This window comes from Ursus arctos, unplaced genomic scaffold (assembly GCF_023065955.2).
Source record: "Ursus arctos isolate Adak ecotype North America unplaced genomic scaffold, UrsArc2.0 scaffold_34, whole genome shotgun sequence".
Taxonomy (NCBI): Eukaryota; Metazoa; Chordata; class Mammalia; order Carnivora; family Ursidae; genus Ursus; species Ursus arctos.
Window position 1 is genome coordinate 28,299,452 of NW_026623030.1, and position 23,102 is coordinate 28,322,553.

General features: G+C 56.0%; 1 protein-coding gene across 1 annotated transcript in view; it reads left to right on the forward strand.

The window, feature by feature from the left end:
• TMEM132C (transmembrane protein 132C) overlaps nt 1–23,102 on the forward strand; it is a 195,361-nt gene that overhangs the window by 165,330 nt on the left and 6,929 nt on the right. Inside the window, exons 5-7 of the mRNA XM_026514565.4 lie at nt 3,223–3,366; nt 21,070–21,275; nt 22,073–22,346. Of these exons, the coding sequence (XP_026370350.3) occupies nt 3,223–3,366; nt 21,070–21,275; nt 22,073–22,346 (624 nt within the window). The remainder of the gene's footprint in view (nt 1–3,222; nt 3,367–21,069; nt 21,276–22,072; nt 22,347–23,102) is intronic.

The window sequence follows — 23,102 nt, forward strand, 5'->3', positions numbered from 1 at the left end:
TTCCTGCCGTTTCAGCAGATGGTCTCCCTTTGTATCGGTCAGGAGGATGTAGGATGTGCGGCAGTAACAAGCAGCCCTGAGGTCTCCAGCATTTACTCTCATTTCTTAAAAAAAAAAAAAAAAAAGTTTTATTTGAGAGAGAGCACACGGGTGGGGGGGAGCAGAGGGCGAGAGAGAATCTCCAGCCAACTCCCTACTGAGCACAGAGCCCCACATGGGGCTCGATCCCACAACCCTGAGATCACAACTTGAGCTGAAACCGAGAGTCGGGCACTCAACCCACTGAGCCATGCAGGCGCCCTATTCTAGACTCCATACCTAGAGCTGGTCCACAGAGGGGCCCCTACTCAGTCAGGCACAGCCTCAGGTGACGGAGCAGCTACCATCTGGAATACTTGTGGTCACTCTGCTTCAGGAAAAGACCCTACAGGAAGGTGGGGCACTGCTCTTGCCCAGGAGTGACCCACGCCATGTCAGCTCACAACACCGACCAGAATTAGTCACGTGGCTCCCACCAACCACACAATCTCTGTGCAGGAAACACAGTTTCACGGTGCGTCCCAAGGTGGCCAGAAGCCAGAAGGCAGGGGGGACTGAGCTTTGTCTGCACAGGTCAGCCTTGTGGGGCACAGTGCAGGGCAGGGTGGATGTGGAGGGACCCAGGGAAGACACTCGGCACGTGACCTCCACCGCAGCACCTCTCCAGCCGAGCCCACCAGCCCATGCCACCTCCCTGGCCACAGTTCAAACGGGGACGCTCGACTCATTTCGAGCCACTGCCCCCAACGCTTCCTCCACCCATCTACAATCTCCGTGACTGTTAATTCTCTGCTCCTGCCCTTTCTGGCGGCCGGTGAGACCTATACCACGTCCACCCCGCCTGAATCTTGACGCGATTCAGATAGGAAGGATAGGAAGTGTTGGGTGGAGGAGTGTGTATGTGCGCACGTGTGTGTGTGTGTGTGTGTGTGTGTGTGTGTGTGTGTGTACCTGCAGTGACCGTTAGGAAGCTAATCACAATTAATCCGCGAGGGAGTTTGCTGCCTTAATGAAGCCATTAGCCAAAGACCATTCTGAGAGAGAAAATGTAAAGACTGAGCTCCGAGCACATTACCTGTAATGAACCTGAAAATGGACTTGGGGAATTTCTGCGGTATTCTTAGCATCTGTAATGGCCAGTGCGCGAGCCGTCAGATTGCAGCCCCAGCGCTGGGAATCCTGTGGATCCAGAAGACCCAGCAGAGGGTTATTTAACTGCTGGCTGGTGGGTACCAGCATCAGAGAGAGGCTGGGACTTCCCTCGTAACTGATGACTCTTTCAGCTGTGCTTCTGTTTAAGGCAAAAGGTCATTTCTGTGCCAATTGCTTCCCCGGAGAAAGAAGTGAGAAAATCTCTTCCCTTACAACTCCTGCTTCAAAGGGGAGCGGTGTTTCTGGAGACAGACTTTGGGAGGAATTGGCCCAAAGGTAAAAGGTGCTGATACATGCCCCAAAGCCACAGACCTTTCTTCCTTTTCTTTCTTTTTTTTTTTTTATCTTCATTTGGCCCTAAAAGGGAGAATGACAGAAGTGCCTCTAGACTCAAACGAGAAAGTACTTTCTTTACCACTTTGAACATGACTACATGTGTGGGAGCCGCGATGCTAATCGTTCTGCAAGAAGTTGGTGTGAACGGGGTGAGGCCGAGTCCCCACAGCTGTGGAGGAGGGGGTTCCGAGGGGCAGCAGGACAAGAGCCTTTGGTGTGCTTCAAAGTCTGCATGAAAGATGGCGCCCCAGCGGGCTGGCGTCCGTCACCGAGGTGCAGCGGTCCTGGGCATTGGGGGATAAAAGTGACGGGCTCACTGATCTCGGAGCGGACGTGTGCTGTTTCTCTCCTTTGCCGGGTGGGAATCCCTTCACTCCCTCTTCTTCTCGTAGTGACCGTTTTCCTGGGTAAGCGTGTGAGTCACGGGGGTGCCATCCTCCCCCGTACGAGGGATGGGCATTTAACCCCCGTGAGACCAACCAGACTGTCCCCCCAGAGAATGCAGATCCTCTGTGGGGGGGGGACTCGGGGAGAGAAATGGCCAAAGCTGTTCACTCCGCTCCACCTGGAGACGCTGCCCCTTCTTTCTGGTTTCCAGTATCCTGGGAGCGGATGGGGGGCCTGCCTTTCCAAGGCCTGCTGCTGCTTTTCCTTTGACCCTGGAGTGGCCCGGGACCCAACTGGTAAGAACCTGCATTAGTTCCCTATCACTGTACCATGTTAACACCTGCTGGATATATCACAGTTCTGGGCACCGGAGTCAGAAATGGGTCCTATGGGGGCGCCTGGGTGGCACAGCGGTTAGGCGTCTGCCTTCGGCTCAGGGTGTGATTCCGGCGTTATGGGATCGAGCCCCACATCAGGCTCCTCCGCTATGAGCCTGCTTCTTCCTCTCCCACTCCCTCTGCTTGTGTTCCCTCTCTCGCTGGCTGTCTCTATCTCTGTCAAATAAGTAAATAAAATCTTTAAAAAAAAAAAAAAAGAAATGGGTCCTATGGAGCAAAAATCAAGGTGTCAGCAGGGCTGGGTTCCCTCTGGATGCTGTAGGGGAGGATGTGTCCTTTTCCAGCTCCTAGGGCCCCCCCACCTCTCCTAGGTCATGATCGTATCCCTCCGACCTCTGCCTCGGTCCCCTCCCTCGTCCCATCTTCCTCTGACCCTCACGGTCACCTTCTATAAAGGACCCTTAAGATTCTGTTGGGTCTGGCCCTGGATAACCTGCCCATCTTGAGATCCGTCTCTTAATCACAACAGCAAAGGCCCTTAGACCACGTAACAGAACAGACTTGCCAGCTCCGGAGATTAGGGCTCGGGCTCGGAGTGGGGAGGAGCGTTAACTCAACCGACCACAGCGCCTTCCTGCTCAGACTAGCCGGAGCTCGTTTCTGTTGCCTGCAACCCAAACCCAACCAATGCACCACTTCCACTTGGTCTCTGCGAAAGAAGAATAAATACGTTTCAGCCGTTGTAGCTGGTAGCTAAGAAGATGGTCCTACATAAACTGTTAATGTTTGTAAAATGTTACATTGTTGAATGTTCTTGGAAAATTGTCCCAAAGAATGGCCTTTTGCCCCAAGTTCCCAAGGGGAGTGCCACGGCATCTTGTTCTCAACAAGGACCACCTGGAAGGTTCCCCCTGGTGTTCAAGAGCACTGACTTGCCCCCTTGACCCGGTACGTCTGATTCTTCCGGCAGGACACTGAAATTCTGAACACCGCCATTCTCACGGGAAAGACGGTAGCCCTGCCCATCAGGGTGGTCTCTGTGGAGGAGAACAGCGCCGTGATGGATATCTCGGAGTCGGTGGAGTGCAAGTCCACAGATGAGGATGTCATCAAGGTAAGCGCCCCCATCCGTCATCTGCATTGACCCGATGGCAGCTTCCCTTGGGCATCCCATTCGCTAAGAAGGTTCAGCCCCCGGAAATAAGAAACTCAGCTGGTGGGTTTATGTACGCCACACTTGCAGTCGCTCCACTAAATTTTCCCATTTCGATTTTTCCATGTCGGCATCACTCCCGACCCGGTGTTCATCAGGTCTGCTTTGGGCTGTGGTTCAAACCCCGAGTACGCACAGTAAGCAAGCAGGTGATGGCAGGGGGGCAACGGTAAGCCAGACGTGCCCTGGGCTAGAAGGACGACCCGCCCTTGGCTACGGCTAATCGTGGCCACGAGTAAATGGAGCTCTTTATTGCCGTCTCTTCGAGAGAAACAACACATGGGATTTTATGTAAAGATCACTTGCGTTCCCGCATGGGCAACCAATTATAATATTTTTCATGGGCAAAAAATACATCTGCAACGTGAGTCCGGCCCATGGGGCAGCTGTTGGAACCACTGATAGGACAGACCATGAACCATGAGTCAAATCCTGCCCACCCTCCTTTGTGTAAATAAAGTTTTATTGGAACATGGCCGTTCAAACCTATTTCTGTATTGTCTGTGGTGGCTTTTGCGTGACCACGGGAGGGTCCCACCGTGATGACAGACACCATCGGGTCCGCAAATCTAACACATTTATTATTTCTCCCTTCCAAGGAAAAGTTTGCCTACAGCAATCTGCTCTAAAGTTTCTTGAGGGAATGACCGTAATTCTTGGTCCTTTCCACCAACATTGGCTGCGATAATGAACCCACAATGCTTGCTCAAGGAGTAAGACAGCGTGAGGGCTGTTCCAAGCCAGAAATGAACCGTTTGGCCCTTTTCCATATGTTTTGTAGTCCTGGAAACACACCCAGAAGAAAACATAAAGGTCCAAGGCAAGCAACCAAACAAAGCTTTTTCCCCTCACCAGGGTCCGACACAGCACCAGCGTCCTCTCTGCTGTTAAAAGCAGCACGTGTAAGTCAAAGAGAACCGTACAAACCTCTGAGTGCGGGGATTGGGGTGGGAAGATCGTTCCCTGCAGCCGGCAGCCCCCGCTCAGCTTCGGCGGCCACTGCTCTCGGAGCCTCGGGCCTCGGGCGGCATGCAAGCCGTCTGGGTTACGACAACCTCCAGCAGCGGCAAGGGGCCCCAGCAACACCAGCATATTCTCCCCGCTTTCTGACTGTTGCACGCAGCATCTCGAGGGAGGGATGCTTTTTCCTAATACCCCCGGGAGTGATTTCTGGGCTAACGGCAGCCGCAAGCCCACAGCGCCTTACAGAAGACCCGGAGGCCTGTGCGGGGAGCGGGAGGGACAAAGTTGTGAACCACACCAAGGGAAGCAACGTGAGCCACGCGTGTGGTTTAAATGTCTCGGATAGTCACATTCGGGAAAGGAAGAACACGTGAAGCTAATTGTTTTTGACGCATGTGTTTAACCCACTATTTGAAAAGCATGATCATTCAACATGTGATCAATATAAAAATTATGAACGCGCCGTTTCGTGCTTATGGCGCCCGGTGTCCGAACCCAGTGTGCATCTACACGTGGGGCACACGTCCGACCCGACCCAGGGCTCCCCGGCCGCCGTGGCGAGCGGCTCCTCCGTTGGGCGCAAAGATCTCAACTCGGGGGCAGGGTTTCACCATGTCGGCGCTACGGATATTTTCTGCCAGGCGGTTCTTCGTTAGGGGGCTGTCCTGTGCGCTGGAGAGCCCCTGCTCTGAGGGGACCATGCTGTGTTTCTGGCTGGACAGTCACCCCACTTTCTTGGCCAGGCCGAGGTGGGGGGGAGGCCCTTGGCGGGATCTGGAGCCCACCCTGCCCCAGCCACGGTCACACACCCCGGCCTTGGCCACCATCGGTCTTTGTGACTGATTTGCAATTCCCTAAAGAGCCAGGACCCCTGGTAAGGAAGTGTGACCCTTTGAAAGGACACGTTCACACGGATGGCTTTTCTGGATGGGTTAAAGGGTCCATCTGTGAGCCGACAAAATCCCAGAAGCAAATTTCGCTGCAGTTGTTGGTGTAACTATCTTCAGCTGCTCTTAAATGAGTTTGTCGTGGAGCCGTTACTCACTGCTATTTTAGAGAGTAGGAAAAGAGAAAGCTGGTGTTACTGGTATTTCCAGGAATATACTAGTATTTCTAGGAATAGATTCAGAAACAAATGTACCCGAACTGAACTAAAAATTGCCTCCTGAAACGACTCCGGAGTTGCTGCCCCAGGCTGCTGACGAAACAACGGGTCGTCCCGGGTCAGCAGGAGCCGAGAGGGGACGTCGGCCGAGCTTGGCGGACTCAGACTCCATCCCCAGGACGCAGACGCGGCCCGTGGTTCGGGGTCTGGTGAGGTCAGAGCTGGAGGGGCATGGCTTGGGGCGCCGTGGAGAGGGGGGCGGGGAGGGACCGTGTGGTGAGTACCTGGCCCGCAGCAGGGGCACTAGGGTCCGGACTCGGACCCACCCGAGCCCTGTAGATGATGCCAAAGGCTCCAACACCCGCCGTGTGTGCAAGCGGACACACCAACCTGCCCCGGTTTGCTGCCGAAGGCGAGACTCCTGGTCGGGGACGGAGAGCGGCCAGGGTTTCTGCGCCTCCTGCCCCAGATGCCTGAGCTCTTCTCCCCACGGGGCCGAGCCAGGGGCCATGCTAGGGACCCCTGCACACGCAGGCTGGGTTATGAGAAGAGCACTGGGCTTCGGGGCCTGAGTCCTGAGTAACGACCACAGACCGGACCAGGCTGGGACCTTGATCTGGGACGTCCGGTCTCCCACGCGGGGGGAGCCGTGCGCCTTCGAGCCACATGGTCAGAATAGCCGATGGACTGAGGCAGAAAGCCTGCCCGTCCTTCTCCCCGGAGAAGCTTGTCCACGAGCGTGCCTGCTCTGCGCTCTTCAAGGGGACCTTACCTCTGCCTTCCGAAGCTGCTCGCTAGATGGTGTCCTTGAAAAGACCATTCAGACAAAGGCAGTCGAGGCTTTGTTTGTAAGGAGTGCAAGAGAACCATGGAGGGTTTCTTCCAAAACCTTCCTGGCCTCACCGTTCCGAGCTCTGCAGTGTTGGGCAATCCGTACATCCTCTCCCCAGCCCAGGCTCCTTCGGAAAGTGGGGGCGGTCACAGTCCCTAGTTCAGAAGGCGGTTGTGAGGGTTGCCAAGTGTTATCAATCAAGAAAAGGACGTGACCTAGTAGCCAAACATGGAAAGGACTTAACTCTGACCCTGGCCGGCTCAGGGAATCCCTCGACAGCCCTCGAGGTAAGACGGGGCTGCGGGCGGAGCACTGACCGGCATCCTCTCTGTGCCAAGCACGCTGTTGCTAAATAATTAGAGTTGCAACTTATTTCGTGTGTACCGGTCAGTGGTGTTTTAGAAAGCTTCCTGGGCTGGGTAACCATCACCGTGACCCAATTTTAGAATATTTTTGTCACCCCGTTTGCCGTTAATGCCCATCCCCACCCCCAGCCCTGGGCAACCACTAATTTACCTTCTGTCTCTGAAGATTTGCCTTTTTTGGACATTTCATAGAAATGGAATCATACAGTATGTGGTCTCTCATTAAAACAGCTCGGTGATCATTTCTTACACATCTCTCTTGACACATCAGTGCACATCCATATATAGAAAAATAATTTTTAAAAAATGGGATCACGAAACACAAACTTCTTTTACCACAATTTTATAACTGTCAAATCTACACACACACACACCCCTGCAGCCCCCCTGTCAGCCCGCAGGGATCAGTGTGGACCTGCCCCCTCACTTCTATGCCCCTCTCCCCGTGGGTGGGATCACGCACACAGACCAAACACACAGAGAAGGGTGGGTTGTGCCGGTGTGTGTGGCAGAGACGGGCCACGGCTTTTACACTGCTCCGCCTGTTCCCTCCTCTCGCGTGTCCCTGACTGGCGGGCATCTGGGAAAGGGAAGCAGTGGGTGGCGAGGGGACTGCTCTGCTGGCGTCGGATGTGAGTGGGGGGCCCTGGGAGCTCCATGAGCGTCTGTGTAGATGTCCATCCAGGAGGAGGAAGAGCAGCATCCCCGGGACAAAGGCCTCGGGGAGGGGACACGTGAGGTGGACGAGCAGCTCCAGGGCCCCCGTGACCCCACGGAGTGGTTGCTGTCCCCATCTGTCCACACGCCAGCATCTTCGGGAGAATGACGCGTCCTACAGCTGACGATGGGGCCTGGGGTCATGCCGAGCTCTCTGGGTTCACAAAGTCACGGTATCTTCACAGCATACGTTGAATCACATGCTGGTACATTCCAGAAGGTGTATGTTGGTGATTTCCTGGGCACTGTTCCAGTACCGGGGCCTCAGCCATAAGTAAAACACACGGAATCAGGCATCGCGGTGATGGAGAGGGGCAGACGGAGACGAACACGTGAGGATGACAGGTGGTGATGAAGGTCAGGGCGTGGGGGGCCATGCTGAGAGGGGCGAGGGGCCCTCTGGATGGAGCGGTCTCCGAAGAGGACACAGTGGGCCAGTTAGCAGGAAGTGACAGCTGTCAGTGCCCCCCGTAACTGTGCACCCCCGTCTGCACCGTGCTCCCCACGCACCCCTCATGCTAAGGAGCGGAAGCTGGGGCGCCCCACCCCACCCTCCCGAGTCACCCTGGCCGCAGCCTGCCCGTGCCTTCCCCGGGAGCTCCTGAGGCCACAGGTGCCGAGGCACCGCCCACGACGGGCTGGGGGTGACACGACTTCGAGCATCGTGACGGGATTTCCAGCGCAGCCTGCCTGACCTCCAGGCCACAGCCCTGGTTAAGGTCCCCGGCGCTGAGCTAACAGGAACACATGTGGCGACCGGCTGCCCGGCTCTCCCGGGGCCCACAGGGCCTGTGCTCTTTCCAGAACTCGCTCGGTGGAGGCCTCAGTTTCCCCCGGGCGCTGCTCCTGTGGGCCCGAAACTCCCTCTCACTGAACGTGCCCTTGATCCACTAGCCCCGAGGCCTTGGGAAGCTGGGCTCTTACCAGCAGCCCCGAAGTGTCGGTCTGTGAGGCCCGGGGCCACTGTGGGTGGCGCCCCTCGGGCCCGGGGCAGAGTGGGCCGACCTTCCCTGGGAGGGAAGTGCGCTCCCCACCCTCGCGCCCGAGGGCGCTGGGAGCAGCATCTTTATCTCCAAGAGCCACGGGGTAAAAGCAATCCGAGGCCCGCAGAGCAGTTCCTGGAACGTGGGGCACCAGGCCCAGCCATGCCCCGTTCCCGCCGTGTCTCCACTGCCATGTGAGGACGCTCCAGGCATGAGAGGCTCCCCCAGCGCCAGAATCCTGCAGCAGAGACTCCGAGGGCAGGTCAGGTGCACGCCCACGCCCCCCGCCGTCATCTTCCTCCAGCCCCCATTCTTCCTCCAGCCCCCGTTGTGTCCCCTGCAAAACTGCGAGATACTCGCCCTCACCTGGAAAGTCTGCTGTGAGTTTTAGCCTTGGCGCACGCAGAGCAGGCAGGACTGTGCGTTCACGTTGGCGCCTCTTTCGTCCCAGGGAGACCCAGCACCGGGGTGCTCACGCTGGGCTGGTCGTGCCCCAGGGGGACATGGGGTGATGCTCGGAGACGTTGGGGTTGTAGTGACTCAGACAGAGGGGGCTGCTGGCATCTGCTGGCTGGAGGCCACGTGGGCCACTAAACGTCGTACCGTGCTCGGGACCGTCTGATCCCACAGAATCACCCGGCCCAAATGTCGAGAGCCCCAGGCCTCGGGTTTACTATCAGACTTTTGATTTCCTCTAAGAGCAACAGGGTCCTGCTGGGAATTCTCGTTTGGATTTTAAGTAGATCACACCAGTGACTCTGAGGTCAACACTATTACAAGTTCATTTTGCAGATAAAGAAACTGAGGTCCAGAGAGGTCGAGTGACTTGCCCAAGGCCACACAGCCAGTAAATGGCAGAAGCGAAATTCAAACCCACATCTGCCCGATCGCCGGGCCCGTGTGGTCTGCGGCGTCTGGTGCGCTCGGGCACGTTTGAGAGCGCGCTGCTCTCCTCACAGCCAGATGTTAAGATTTGCCTAAGGCTGCATGTGCAGTATGGCAGCTACCTACCACGTGTGGCTATTTAAGTTAATTAAAATGAAATAAAGTGGAAGTTTCAGCGCTACAGCTGTGCTCGTGAGGCATGTGGCCAGTGGCCGCCATCCGGCTGGCACAAACACAGGGCGCTTCCAACAGTGCAGGAAGCTCCACGGGGAACGCAGACCCAAGCCTCCAACCCTCCAGCCAGAGCTGGGTGGCAGAAACAAATGCCCGGGACTGGCCAGCAAGGAGCAGATGGCTCTCACCCTCTGTCTTAGGCTACAAAGAATAACTGTCCTAGTAAAAGACCTTTGCAAAAGATAAGGCCGTTTGTTTACGAGTCAGACTTCACTGGAGCCAAGAGACGCTCCATCTGGATTCGCCTAAGGAGCCCCGGGAATCCTGCAGCCGGGAGCGAGTGGCCTTTGCAGTGACGAGACGTGTCCGGCCAGCTCCGTGGAGTGCGGGGTACGGGGGTCCAGACTGGAGCCACGTAACTGGCTTGCCTCGTGAAGCTCCGGTCTGGGTTAGCGTCCTGTCCTGCCAGATCCCGAGCTTCCTGTCCCTCTTCGGCCTCTCTGCTGAAATCAGTTTGCAGACAAGGATTTGGTCTCAGGCCGCGTCGCACGCCCGCCTTCCCAGGGGTCCATGACGGCTCTGTCAGGGACTACGTGCTTGTGGAGCGATGAAGACTCCAGTTGGCTTAACGAGTAAGGGCAGCAACTGTCCTGTGCATGGGAGGTCTAGGGCAGCTCGGCTTCACCTGTGCAGGTGTCATTCTGAACCCCCATGTGGTGGCCCCTGGAGGCTGGAGGCCCACAACTTCTCAGGCTCAAGTGCAGCAGAGACGAGAGGCTCCCTTTGCTCCGTCGGAAATCCAGGGACTTGCTGTCAATAGGGCAGGCTGAGCTGCGTGACCACTCCTGGACCACGACCCGGGGCCGGGGCAGTGAGATGTGTCGGGCGTCGAGACCTCCCGAAGCACGTGGACCGAGCATGGGAAGCATGTGGCTCCATGGGGGTTCCCCTGAAAATCTTTCAAAAACTGTTTATTCTAAATTAAATGAGTAGATGTCGGGCAGCAGAAATAACGGGCGTCCGGGGCATCTGAGCTGGAATGCGGGTTACTCCCATTTGCTCTCATGTGTGCGCCCATGCAGCTCTGCTCCTGAGCTCTTAGGGGATGACTAATGGCCACACGGTGTCAGCTTAGGGACCATGGTGCCTCCTCTGGTCCTCCTTGCTGAGATGCTGATGGCAAGACAGGTGTGCAGGTGGGTTTGTGCTGGGAGGATGTCCAGGAGAGCCTGTGTCCCTGGTTCTCCCTGGAGGACATGGCCCTGCGGTTGGCTGTTGAAGCCAGCGGGTAATTGGCAAGGAAGTGGACGCCTGGCGTGTGGACAGTTTGAATGGGGCAATCCCGGCTCAGAAGAGGAAAACACCTGTCAGATAAAGAGAGCAGACTTGCTTGAGACTCGGACCAGCTGGCCTGCCAGCTCCCTCTGACCGCCGAGCTCCCAGAGGGGAGACCGGTGTGGTCATGGCCAGGGGGGCCTGGTCCTCCAGTACACCCCTCCCGAGATGCCCCCGTCTATCATGTGGCTAGACTGTTTCTGTGCTCGCTGCCGGGGGACCCGTGATTATACCCTCTGCTCCTCGCTCCCAGTGACAGAGTGACAGCACCGCATTCAGTCGGCGGCGGGGGCTGCTGACCACCCCCTCTCCCAGTAGCTCTGCTAGGCCTGGGGGTTCAGAGAGAAGCCATGGGACACCCAGTCCCATCATCCTGGATCCAGGACTTCAGGACCTCAAGTGATGTCACCAGAGGAAAGCGAGCCCATCGCCCCCCGGGGATGAAGGTGTCAGTGACTCAGAGAGACAGGTCAGATCTGTTTAGGGCTGTCACTCTGGAAGCTTCTTTCCACGCTCCTCCTCAAGGCAGGAATAACCAGAGCCCCTGAAAACAGACTTCTGGGCTACGGCGTCCATCTGCCCGGCCCTCCGCATACGCCCCGCCCGCCGGCCCGGCCCCACCTGCCTGCCCGCCGTGTGCCAGGCGCTGCGCTGATTCCCGCATTTGCGGGATTTCTCCTTGAATTATCCTGGCAGATCTGAGATGCCGTGGTCTCCTCGCACCATACGCCCCAGCCTGTAGCCTGAAGGAGGATCCCCCACCTCCCCTGTGCTTCTGCTACAGGCCCGGCCCTGCCTCGGGGCCTGCGCCCAGCAGAAGGGCCGTGTTGAGCGCTGGGCCTTTGCTCGGACGGTAGATACCGAATTCCACTTTCTCCGCGTGCACGCGTGCACACAGGCGATGGGAACCGTGTCAGCGGCGATCTCACACCGTGGACCTGTACCAGAGCATCAAGGCGGACGTCTTCAGTGCATACGACTTTGACACGTCAAAGTACCTCCATTAACTCTCAGAGAATACCAAAGGCTTTTTTTTCCCTTCAAAAAACTGTGTGGCTTCTAACCGTCCATGGAGGGGACGGAGCTGCGACCCTGCTCTCCAAGTCACACGGGCTACTGTGCATGATGGTGTGAGGCCGACTTCCGAAAAGAGAAGGAAGGAAATCAGGTTTAATGAGTCTCTTGTCGGTGAGCGCCTTGGCACGGAGACGTCACAGAAGACCGCGTTATCACAGACCTCAAGCAATGTCTTTACATCCTTTGCCCTTTTTTATTCCAAAGTGAAAGGACAGAGATAACTTTTCACCAATTACATTGGCAAAGATCATTTAAAAAAAAAAAAAAGAGGAGGCTTTCTGGAGCTAAACCACTGCTGTCACGTCCGAGTCCGAGTGCTACTTGCTGTGTGACCTTGGACAAGTTGTTCAACCTCTCTGTGCCCCAGTGCCCGCACCTGGAAGTCTGTGGGCTCCGCACAGAATCTAGCATACAGCAGACACTGCATAAATGCTAGCTAGCTCTTCCTGTCGATTCCCTCTTCCTGGGACCTTCCTCCCCCAGACCCCACAGGGCTCTCACCTCCCCGCCAGGGAGGATCCGAGCAAACGTCACCTCCCGGAGAGTCTGCTCTGCTCCCGTCCTCGGGTGAGGGTCCTTCGTTCGTGTTGCTCGTGGCCTGTGCTGCTCATGGCTCTTTCCTCGTCGGCTTGTTCTCATCTGCGGCCGTTCTCCCGAAATGTAACCTCCCGAGAGGAGCCTCGTGCCTCTCACTTCCTGTCTCCGGCACCTGGACACAAGCCTGGAATGGAGCAGGGGCCCAGGGAGTGTTTGCTGAAAGAAGGAGCCCTCGGTCGGCGGATAAAGGAGGCACAGTTTAGGGCCGGGTGGTGTCTGCAGGTCGGCTCCCTGCCACACGCAGAGGCCACACGGGCACTCCCCTTCTCTTCCCTGGCCGAGCGCCCTGGCCAGCATCCCAGCGCGGCCTCCCCGCCTCCCATCCCAACCTCCCCTCCCTGCCTCTCTCCCTCTGGCCTCCTGGCCTCCGCTCCCCTCCCTGCCCGGCCCCGCCCATCCAGGCCTGGCTCAGCATAGCCCCCTCTATAAGGACCGGATTCCTGAGCTGAGCATGCGGCGTGTCCGAGTCTCGGCGCATTCCTCATGGTCAGCTGGATAAACTGCGAGTTATCGCTGAACAGATTTCCGGGGCCGTGGGAGTTCCGTTTGGCCTAGGCAGTGAGGGGCAGGAGGGAAAAGAAGGGAGGCGTGCAGACCTCGCCTCAGAAACACTGGCTGGCCCAGGCCCTGCCTGGCCCTTGTGGTTGTCTCCCTGTGATGTCCGAGCAGCCACTGTGACCCCTTCAGCGACTAGGGAGCCTGGCGTCCAGGAAATGTGAAGCTTCCCTGCGGCAGCCGTGGGGGAAGGCTGCCAGCACGCACAAGCCGCATTGGCCGAAGGTCGTCGGAGACAGAAAAGGGGTCAAATCCCAAAGCTGGGTCCAAGTGAACGCCGCTGCTCCAGGACGAGGAGCGCTCCACAGACGCTTCCCGAATCCACTGTGTCCTTCCCAAACCTGGGAGCCAGGCTCCCCGTCTTCTCTTCCTCCCAGACCTCCAGTGGTCACTCTGCCTCCTGAGGAGGAGAGACAGAAGGATAAGAGGGGGGACTGGAGCGGGGACAAGGGAGGAGGGAGCATGGAAGCCCCTGAGAGTGACGGGTGGGTGCACCTGCAACCAAGCACTTAGCAGCTGTGCCCCGTTAACAGATGGCCCGACGTCCACTTGTTTTAACCAGAGATCACATATTCTTGCTTCTGCATTTGCAGGCCATCCGGTGGTGTGTGGGCTCAGCTGGGGTGGACCCCTCACCACAGGGGGGGCTTAGACAGGCTCCATGGGTCTCGTTCCAGGGTGGTGGAGAGGTAGCAGCGACTTTGGGGAAGAGCCTCTCCTGGCCGAGCACACAGAGCCCGCCCGAAACACGCAGCACCTCTAAACCCTGAGCTGGGACTGGCCAGCTGTCCCTTCTGTTCACATACTGCTGGCCAAAGCTCATCACGGGGCCAGGTCCACGGCAGGAAGGGGAAATAGAGTCTGCCTGCAGTAGGAATGAGGCAGGGATCAAAACCAAACAGCTCCATCATCACAGAGCCGGTGGGCATCAGGGTTGAGAGCAGAGGTTAGGGGTCGACTCTCTGTGTGGCTCACTGACTACCTGCTGTGTGATGTTGGGCGAGTTACATCACCTCTCTGTGCCTTTGATTCCTCACTTGAAATATGGTTGGGATTTGAAAGATAAAGTACCTTCCCTCGTGTGTTCTTGGTGAGACTTCAGTGAGATCAACCATGCGACCCTCTCAAAATGGCTCCTGGCTCAGTGTAAACGCTCAGCAAACGTTTGCTGCTGCTGTTATGGAGCGTGGGATCGCCGGTGAAATCCTGCCTCCTCATGTGCACTTGTGTGTGCACCTGTACGTGTGCATAAGCACACCTGTGTCTGCACCTGTGCGTGTGCGCCTGTGTGTATGCCTCGTTTTTGTGCACCTGTGTGCACCTGTACATGTGTGCACCTGTGCATATGCACACCTGTGTCTACACCTGTGTGTGCACCTGTGCGTGTCTGCACCTGTGTGCACCTGTACATGTGCATAAGCACACCTGTGTCTGCACCTGTGCGTGTCTGCACCTGTGTGTGTGTGTGCCTGTGTGCACCTGTACATGTGTGCACCTGTGCATATGCACACCTGTATCTACACCTGTGTCTGCACCTGTGCGTGTGTGCACCTGTGTGTGTGTACACCTATGTGTGCACTGTGCACAGTGGGGCAATGTGGGACCTGGTAGCCCCGAGTGGCCCCGCTGGCAGGAAGTGTGGCCCTGTGCCTGAGCACCAGGTACTATTTTAGGCACAGAAAAAACACTGAACGCTGAACAAAGCCGTCAAAAAGCTTTGTCATCCTAGAGTTTATGTTCTAGGAAGAGAGCACAAACGATAACCACAATAAATAGGTAAAATGCATAGCGTATGAGAGGGTAATACATGATAAACGAGAAGAATAAAGCAAGGGAGGGGTCTGGAGTTGCGATCTGAATACAGATGTCGGAGAAAGGGCCCCTGGGGAGCGCACGTGTGGGTAAGGCAGCGTTTCTCAGCCGTGGCACCACTGGCATTTGGGCTCTGCTGATCTTTGCTGGGGGCCGTCCTGTGCGGCAGCACCAGATGTCATTTGCACATCTCCCAGCTGTGACAGCCCCTCCCCTAGTGGTGACAACCAAGAAGATCTCCAAGGTTTGTCAAATGTCCCCTGGGGGACACAATGGCCCCCGGTTGGTCTTCTGTTGAAGACCTACTGGAGATGAGGAATAAACCGCACAGGCAAGTGGGGGAGGAGGTGCCATCAGGCAGAGGAAACAGCAGGTGCAAAGGTCCTGCTGCAGGAGGACCAGCGGGGGCACAGGGAACAAGGCAGGGATGCCTGGAAGGTGCACGGAGAGACCCCAGCACACATCAGGGAAGAGCTGGTCTCCTCTAAGGATTTTGCCAGAGTTGAAAAGGGTTCTGTGATTCACACGAAGTTCTCCACGCTAGCCCCAGGTTAAGAAGATGGGAAAATGTTGAGAAGAGGTTTCTGGGTTGGAAATTCCTACTCGTCCTTTCAGATCCCTCTACCTCCTCCTCCCACTCTGGGAGGTTGACCTTTGCGATCGCTTTACCAGGCGTGGCCATCCCCGGTTTCCCCGTGGGCTGAGGCTGTGGGAGGCTCCAGCAGACGGGTGGGGGGCGGGGGCAGCAGTTTGTTCACCCCCGGGGCCCCTTCCTGCAAGCTTGCAGGTTGACAGCGGCTGCACCCTCCCCCAAGGTCACGGCTCCTGGAGGCAGGCGTCTCAGACGGGGCAGCGCCCATGCTGGGTTCCGGTAGCCACCCCTCAGCTGGGCTTCCCCGGTGTCCCAGGGCTGCTGTAACGCATGGCCACAGACCGGGCGGCTTAAAGCAGCACTATTCTCCCCCCGCACGGAGGCCAGCAGTCTGAAACTGGGGTGTGCGCAGAGTGGGTCCCTGCCTTGTGTCTGCCAGCTCCCGGTGGCCGCAGCCCTTGCTGTTCCCTGGCATGTGGCCGCACCTCTCCGTCTCTGCCGGTGTCCCCGCATCACTCTCCAGCCACTTGCCTCTTCACCCTCTTCTCCTCCTCTGAGGACACCAGTCCTCTGCGGCCCACTCCGAGCTGGTATGACCTCGTCTCAGCTGATGACGTCTGCAAAGACCCTATTTCCAAACCAGCTCCTGGTCTGAGGTTCCACGTAGACGTGGAATTTGGAGGACGCGCTTCACCCCTCTCCCCATGTCTGTCTGGCGTGCTGTGCCATCTCCTGCTGGTTTCCCGTAGCCCTGCCCGCACCATTATACAGCATGCCTTTGTCATACTCTCCTCCGGGTGACATGCAGGTCTGTTTCCTGCCCAGACTTGGACTGATCCAGCCCGTCCGAGCGGGCTCGTTTGGGATGGGCCAGGAGACAGGTGGCCAGGGCCGCCAGTGGAGAGGATGCAGATGTGACCCTCCCGGACTCGCCGGCCAGCAGCCTCTCTCGGCCCCTTCCTTTCCCTGCTCACCTGCCAGCAGGAACGGAGATGACCCCAACACCGCGTGGCACGAAGGATGACTTCCAAGGCCCCAGTCTCAGGATGCTGCCTGGGACGATAACCGTCCAAGCCATCCGGCAAATCCACCATCTGCAGCCGCCATCAGCAGGTGCGAGCCTCACCCGCCTCCCCACCGCGGGCAAGCCCGCCCCCACCTCCGGAGCCCCAGCTCCCCAGCTGCCTCTTCTACTGGGACCACGATGGCTGCCCAGAGCTCCAGAAAGGACCGAAAAGAGGAAAGCACATTGCAGATGTTCTACAAGAAGGCATTGCTGCTGCGTGAGACCACGCAGCATTTCGTGTGAAGAGAGCAAGGCCACGGACTCAAGAGTACAAGGAATGCAAATCTGATTTTTTGTGTGTCTGAATTTAATTTTTATTTCCCGCCCCCCAGGCTCCTAAGTGGCAAAAACAAAAACAAAAACAAAAAAAACCCTCACACACACGAAACAACTATGCCAGGAGTTTGATTTCCAAATATAATAAGTTTGAAATACTAATTAGAGATCCAAGTGGAGATGTTGAATAAGCTATTGGGCTCTGGAGGCAGGATTCTGGGAGTCATGGGCACAGAGGTGATTTAAAGCATCATAACTGAATGATCATAGTCATGGAAGGAATGTGTTATGGGCTGGATGTCTGTGTCCACCCCGCCCCGCCCCAATTCCTAGGTTGAGACCCTAACCTGCAACGTGGTATAAGGAGGTGGGGCTTTGGAAGGTGACTGGGTCACGAGGGTGGAGCCCTCGTGGATGGGATTAGTGACCTTAGAGCACAGTCCCGAGAGATGCCTCAGCATTCCACCACGTGAGGACACGGGGAGAAGGTGGCATCTGAGAGATGGGACGGACCCTCACCAGACACCGATCTGTAGGCATCCTCATCTGGGGCTTTCAGCCTCCAGAGCTGTGAGAAACAACTGCTCTTTAAGCCCCCAGTCTGCCATGTTCCATTATACCAGCCGGAATGGACTAAGACGGGAAATAGAAGATTACATGGAAACGGAGCAAGGGGGATTGCATTATTTCAAGGAGCGAGTCTCCAAGTGGTCCCAGACCTGGACCATCAGCATCAGCTGGCACTTTGTTAGAAATGCAGATGTGGGGGCCCCACCCAGACCTGCTCAATTGAAGACTCCAGGGGTGGGTCCAATAGTCTGTGCTGTGAACTCCCTCTCAGATTTTCTGTTAAGTTTGGAACCTGCTTGGTTCAGAAGTCACATTGGATGTCAATGGTTGACCAGCAGATGGCTTTGCCCTCCCCCGTGAAAGTGGTCCCCAAGCGGTTCCCCACAGGAAGGGTGTGGGTGATGTTGTCAGGAAGTCGCCACAGCCCCAATGACAACAGAAGATGTCAACTGACCGAGTGCCACTCAACCAGACCCACCCTGGCCCCTCCAGGTCCTGAGAGCAGGCATCGGTGGCTGGGTCAGTGGCCACCATGTGTTTGGAGTGCATGGTTTAAATGTCCGAGTGGGCAGAAGCCAGTGGGCAGCTTTCTCAGTGGGCGGCCCACCCACCATGACAGATGAAAGAGAGTCCCAGAAATGAAGCCAAGGGACTAAAGAGATTCCTGTGGGGTTTTCGGTTCTTATTTTGCAGATAAGCCAACTCATTTTGTGATATTGTGGTTCTCACTTCTAGCCACTTAGGAGATGATTAATGCATCCCGAGACTTCCCCAGACATTTATGACACCTTCAGGAATAGCAGTGACAATGGCTCTATCATGCACTGCAACTTCATACCCTTGGCGTTCTTCTTAATTATTTATATATTCTGGAGGAGCCAGGTTCCCTCCCACCAGAGCTCAGGAAGGTAATAAATGAGCAAAGTCAATGGTCTGTAAATTACAACATTGATTAAAGAAGTGATTACTGATATAACTCTTGCTGGGCTATTATGCTAATGCCTGCCCAGATCCAGGACAGTGTTTACATGCTAATGGCAAGTCTGGGACAGCAACTAAAATTGGTTTCCACCCTTAATCAGTAGGTAAACATTTTTAAACCACTCTTGACCATGAGTGAGAAGATCCATCCATGTGTTCCCCTCCCAGCTGCTCCTGCCACTGTCCCCAGCAGATGGAGGAAATTCTCTCTGCCCAGCCCTCACCAGCTGTCCTTCAAACAGAAGCAAGGGCTAGAGATGAAAACTGGGCCCAGAGTAGCCATCCATAGTTCCAGAAGCTGGGGAAAGAGAGGGTGACCACACGAGTTCATTGCTCAGCATCGATGTGATTTAACTGGGTCCACAGACCCCCAGAAGGAGACACTGCTCCTTTGAGAGTACACAGTCCTGACAAGAGAAAGATAAGCAAATTGGCGATTGTAGCCCTAGTGTGGTAAGTGCTACATGAGGAGTCCATGTGTGACTTCATTAACCCCAAAATGTTGTGCAAAACTGTATGTATATGCATTTCCGTAGCAAGAATTAGCTTGACATGTGTTCTCAAAGGAGTCAGTGGCCCCAAAAAGGTTAGGAAAAACTGCTTGAGAACTTTCTGGAAGCCTTCAAGTAAATGTCTTGCATTTCCACTGCTCTTGGCTCCGTCATGTATCTGTTTCTAACCACATCTCCCCTCACCCCAAGATCCTTGTTTGGTTGTCCTGAAGCAGGCATCCCCATGAAGAAAGGGTTCTCTTCATTCACCCATCCACCTGTCCACTCATCCTTCAACCCAGCCATCCACTCATACGTACATTCATCCATTCATCCATCCACCCATTCATCCATCTATCCCCCCACCCACCCATCCACACACCCAAACATCTATCTATCCATCCATCCATCCATCCACACATCCATCCATCCATCCATCCATCCATCCATCCATCCATCCACTCACCCACCCACCCATCCACCCACCCACCCATCCATCCACCCATCCATCCATCCACCCATCCATCCACCCACCCATCCACCCGTCCGTCCATCCGTCCGTCCACCCGTCCACCCATCCACCCATCCATCCACCCGTCCATCCGTCCGTCCGTCCGTCCACCCACCCGTCCACCCGTCCATCCACCCGTCCACCCACCCGTCCACCCGTCCATCCATCCATCCATCCATCCATCCATCCATCCATCCGCCCATCCATCCGCCCATCCATCCATCCATCCATCCATCCGCCCATCCATCCATAAATACATCCACACATCGACCTGTCCGTTCAGGATCTGCTCTGCTAACCTTCTGCTTCATGAACACCTGCTGTGTGGAACCAAGAGATCAAAGATTTAAAAAGATGTACTTCTTTCCTTCAAGGATTTCAAAGTTTGGTGGTTGATCTGGACACATGGGGCCAGTATAAATCGCATTTGATCAACTTGAATACGCAAGAGAGTCATGTCATTTCTTGAAAACACAAGTTGATTTCTAGTCTCAATTTTCAATTCATTAAGGCTACAGAGCATAATCCCAGTCTAATTTTCAAAAGACGTAAGTATTGCCAAGGCCTTGGGAGAGGGGGGTTTCCAGTCTTCCAATGTTCTGCTTACAGTCCCTAGGGCATCCGTTGCCAGTCAGAGTTACCTTGGATATGGTCCTGTCCCTGTCCATGGAGCCCCTTCCAGCCGGTCCCAGGGACACAGGCATCTTCCTGCCGCTTGTTTGCCACGTGAGAATGTCCATCGCGCTGCGTGCAGATTCCCCTCCCTAAGGTTTTAGACTTTGGAACACAAAATCTTGATGCTTGCAGGCTTTTATTTTATTTTCTGTGTGTTTGTCTTGCTTTGTGCTCTGTCTCAGCCCTTTCCTGAGGCAATGATGTGGTGGGAATGGGAAAAGCAGAGGGAGAAACACAGGGGGAGGGGACATAGATTGGGAGTCCCTAATGTGATACGGCCGTTCACAGGCTAAGCAGTTACAATACAAATATATAAAGGATCCCGGGGGCCGGGGAGGTGTCTGGCCAGGCCAGTAGGGAAGAAAGGGTGTTCTTAGGCAAAGGGAGCCTCGTGTGCAGAGGCTCGGTGTCTCAGACTGTCAGGAGCGGGTATCATCAGAGATCGGTGAGTCAGGCTGCAGAGGAAGAAGGTAGCACAAACCCTTCAGATCCTGGGAGGGTGCTTGGGGTGCAGCTCATCTTGTGAGCAGGCATCAGCCAGGGAGCAGGTGCCTCTGGCGCCCACCGAGAGTTCAGGCTCGGCTGCAGCTCACTTTGGGATTGGGCCACATTCCACGTTAAGCTACTACTGTTTTCTGTCCCAGGGTCTTCTCAGGGGCCGTGGGTTAGTGTGTCAGCCTGGAAATGCCAGGGGGTTAACACACGGGGCTGGTGAGAGATGGGAGCCTGTAGGTAATATTCCTACCTCTTATCCTTCAGTGGGACAATTTTGTAGGCTTTCAGGAGGTTCCAGAGAAACTTATCCACAGCAAGGAAAAAAAAAAAAAGATGTGACTTTCTATTGACTCATCCTCTTTCTCCATCTCCTTACTCTACTCCTGAGCCCCTCTCCCAAGTAGACCAGGAGCACAGAATCCTTGTCTCAGGCTCTGCATTGAGAGGATCCAAAATGAAGCATGTGTGCTTTGCTAGAGAAAAAGACAAATGGAAGAAAAGTAGTCTGCAGGGCCCAGTGACTTCTTCCCCCTTTCTGTCTTTGCAGGTGTCTGACCACTGTGACTATGTCTTTGTCAATGGCAAAGAGATGAAGGGCAAGGTGGATGCAGTGGTGAACTTCACCTACCAGCACCTGAGCGCCTCCCTGCACATCACCGTGTGGGTGCCCCGGCTGCCCCTGCAGATTGAGGTCTCTGACACAGAGCTGAGCCAGATCAAAGGCTGGAGGGTCCCCATTGTGGCCAGTAAGAGGTGAGCCGGGGATGGGGAGATGCAGCAGGGCCATGGTAACAACGGTTTACTGACCACACTGCAGGAGCCAGGACAGGGCCAGCATGTGGTAAGTGCCGGTATGATCGCGTGATTACATTCTCTCCAGCCTCACCAAGGCCCGGGATAACCAGCCAGGCAGGAGGCTGAACAGCGGCACGGTCCACATCAACCCGACTGTGTGCGTGCTGCACCTGGGCTTCTCGCAGACAGGCCTGAAAGGGGCCCCCAGAACGAAGCGACAGAAGTGATACATTTTTCTACACATGAGCCACAGTTTTGCCTTATAATGTTCTGAGATGAAGAGTCCATTCGTGGGGAGCCTAGAAGGGCCCATCTCAAGAGCACGGTACAGCTCTGTTCAATAGACCTTGCTGCAGTGGTGGAATGTTCTAGAATCACGTTGTCCACAATGGCAGCCACTAGCACGTGTGGTTGGGGAGTGCTTGGAATACAGCTTGTGTGATCACTGATTTAATTCTTGCTCATTTAAATTAAATGGTAAACAGGCACACGTGGCTGTCAGCTACTTACGGACTGGACAGTGTAGACTCCGTCAGTGTTAGCTCTTAAGTCCTTCGCCAATGAACGTCTCCTAGAAAGAGACGTCTGGGCCTCGGTGCCACCCGTGGTGGAACCGGCGCTCCCGCGGGCTCCCGAGGCTCCCGCCTGGGATGCATCCCTTGGTGGCGAAGGCAGCCCCCTGCCTGTCTGGCATGTGACTCCGGCGCGTCTTTGAACCCATTCCTGGGACCTGAGAGCTTCTCCTCGTTCCCCAGACCCACGCGAGAGAGTGAGGACGAGGACGAGGAGGAGCGGCGTGGCCGCGGCTGTGCCCTGCAGTACCAGCACGCCACCGTGCGCGTCCTCACCCAGTTCGTGGCCGAGGGCGCCGGCCCATGGGGCCAGCTCAGCCACCTGCTCGGCCCCCACTGGCAGGTCGACGTCACCCACCTGGTTGCAGACTTCATGAAGCTGGAGGAACCCCACGTGGCCACCCTCCAGGACAGCAGGATCCTGGTCGGGCGGGAGGTCGGCATGACCACCATCCAGGTAGGGAGCCAGAGCCCGGATTTCTGCCTGCTCGGCACCAGATACCATGCCGGCTGTGGCGGGAGGCTCACAGGAAGGGTGGGTCATTGTGCCCAATTCCTGGCCCCCAGTGTGGCATCCTGGACACTGGAAGGTGAGCCTGGACCAGCTCTATGAGTCCCAATCTCCTTACAAACAGAATTGAGAGGCTGGTGGCCACAGGGCCTCAGCACCCCGTGTGTCCCCTCTCACCACTCCTGCGTCCTCCATTCCCGACACCTCCCGGCACTCCCCGTCCTGCCTCCGACTCCCCACACTTCATCCCGCCACCCGCATTTATACCTCCTAAACGTCTCAGAAGCCACCTCCCGCTTCCCTCCGTGCTGCTCCTGCCCGGGGCTGGGGAGGTGCCTCCCTCCTTCCCTTTCAGCCCTAGTCGTTCTGCCGCGGACTCTTCCAACGCACTCTCTCCAAAGGCCTCCTAGCCTTCTGCTCAAGGAAATGCATAGCATGGTAGGATCTCAGATCAGATGGCAGGGAGCGGTGGGCCTTTTCCGAAACCCCTCCAGTTCTGCCCCACTGACTGCACCTTCTGGGGTATCCCTTTGGATCCTGAGACCACAACCATATGTGGTAACAATAGGGATGTTTCCATCATTTCATTTGGAGATCTCACGGGCGACATCTGGTTTAGGAGATGCGGCCAAAAGTAATGTTTCAGCAGAGGATACATTGTGCCGGGGGTCCGGGGAGGGGGCAGTAGACTATTTGTAGTTC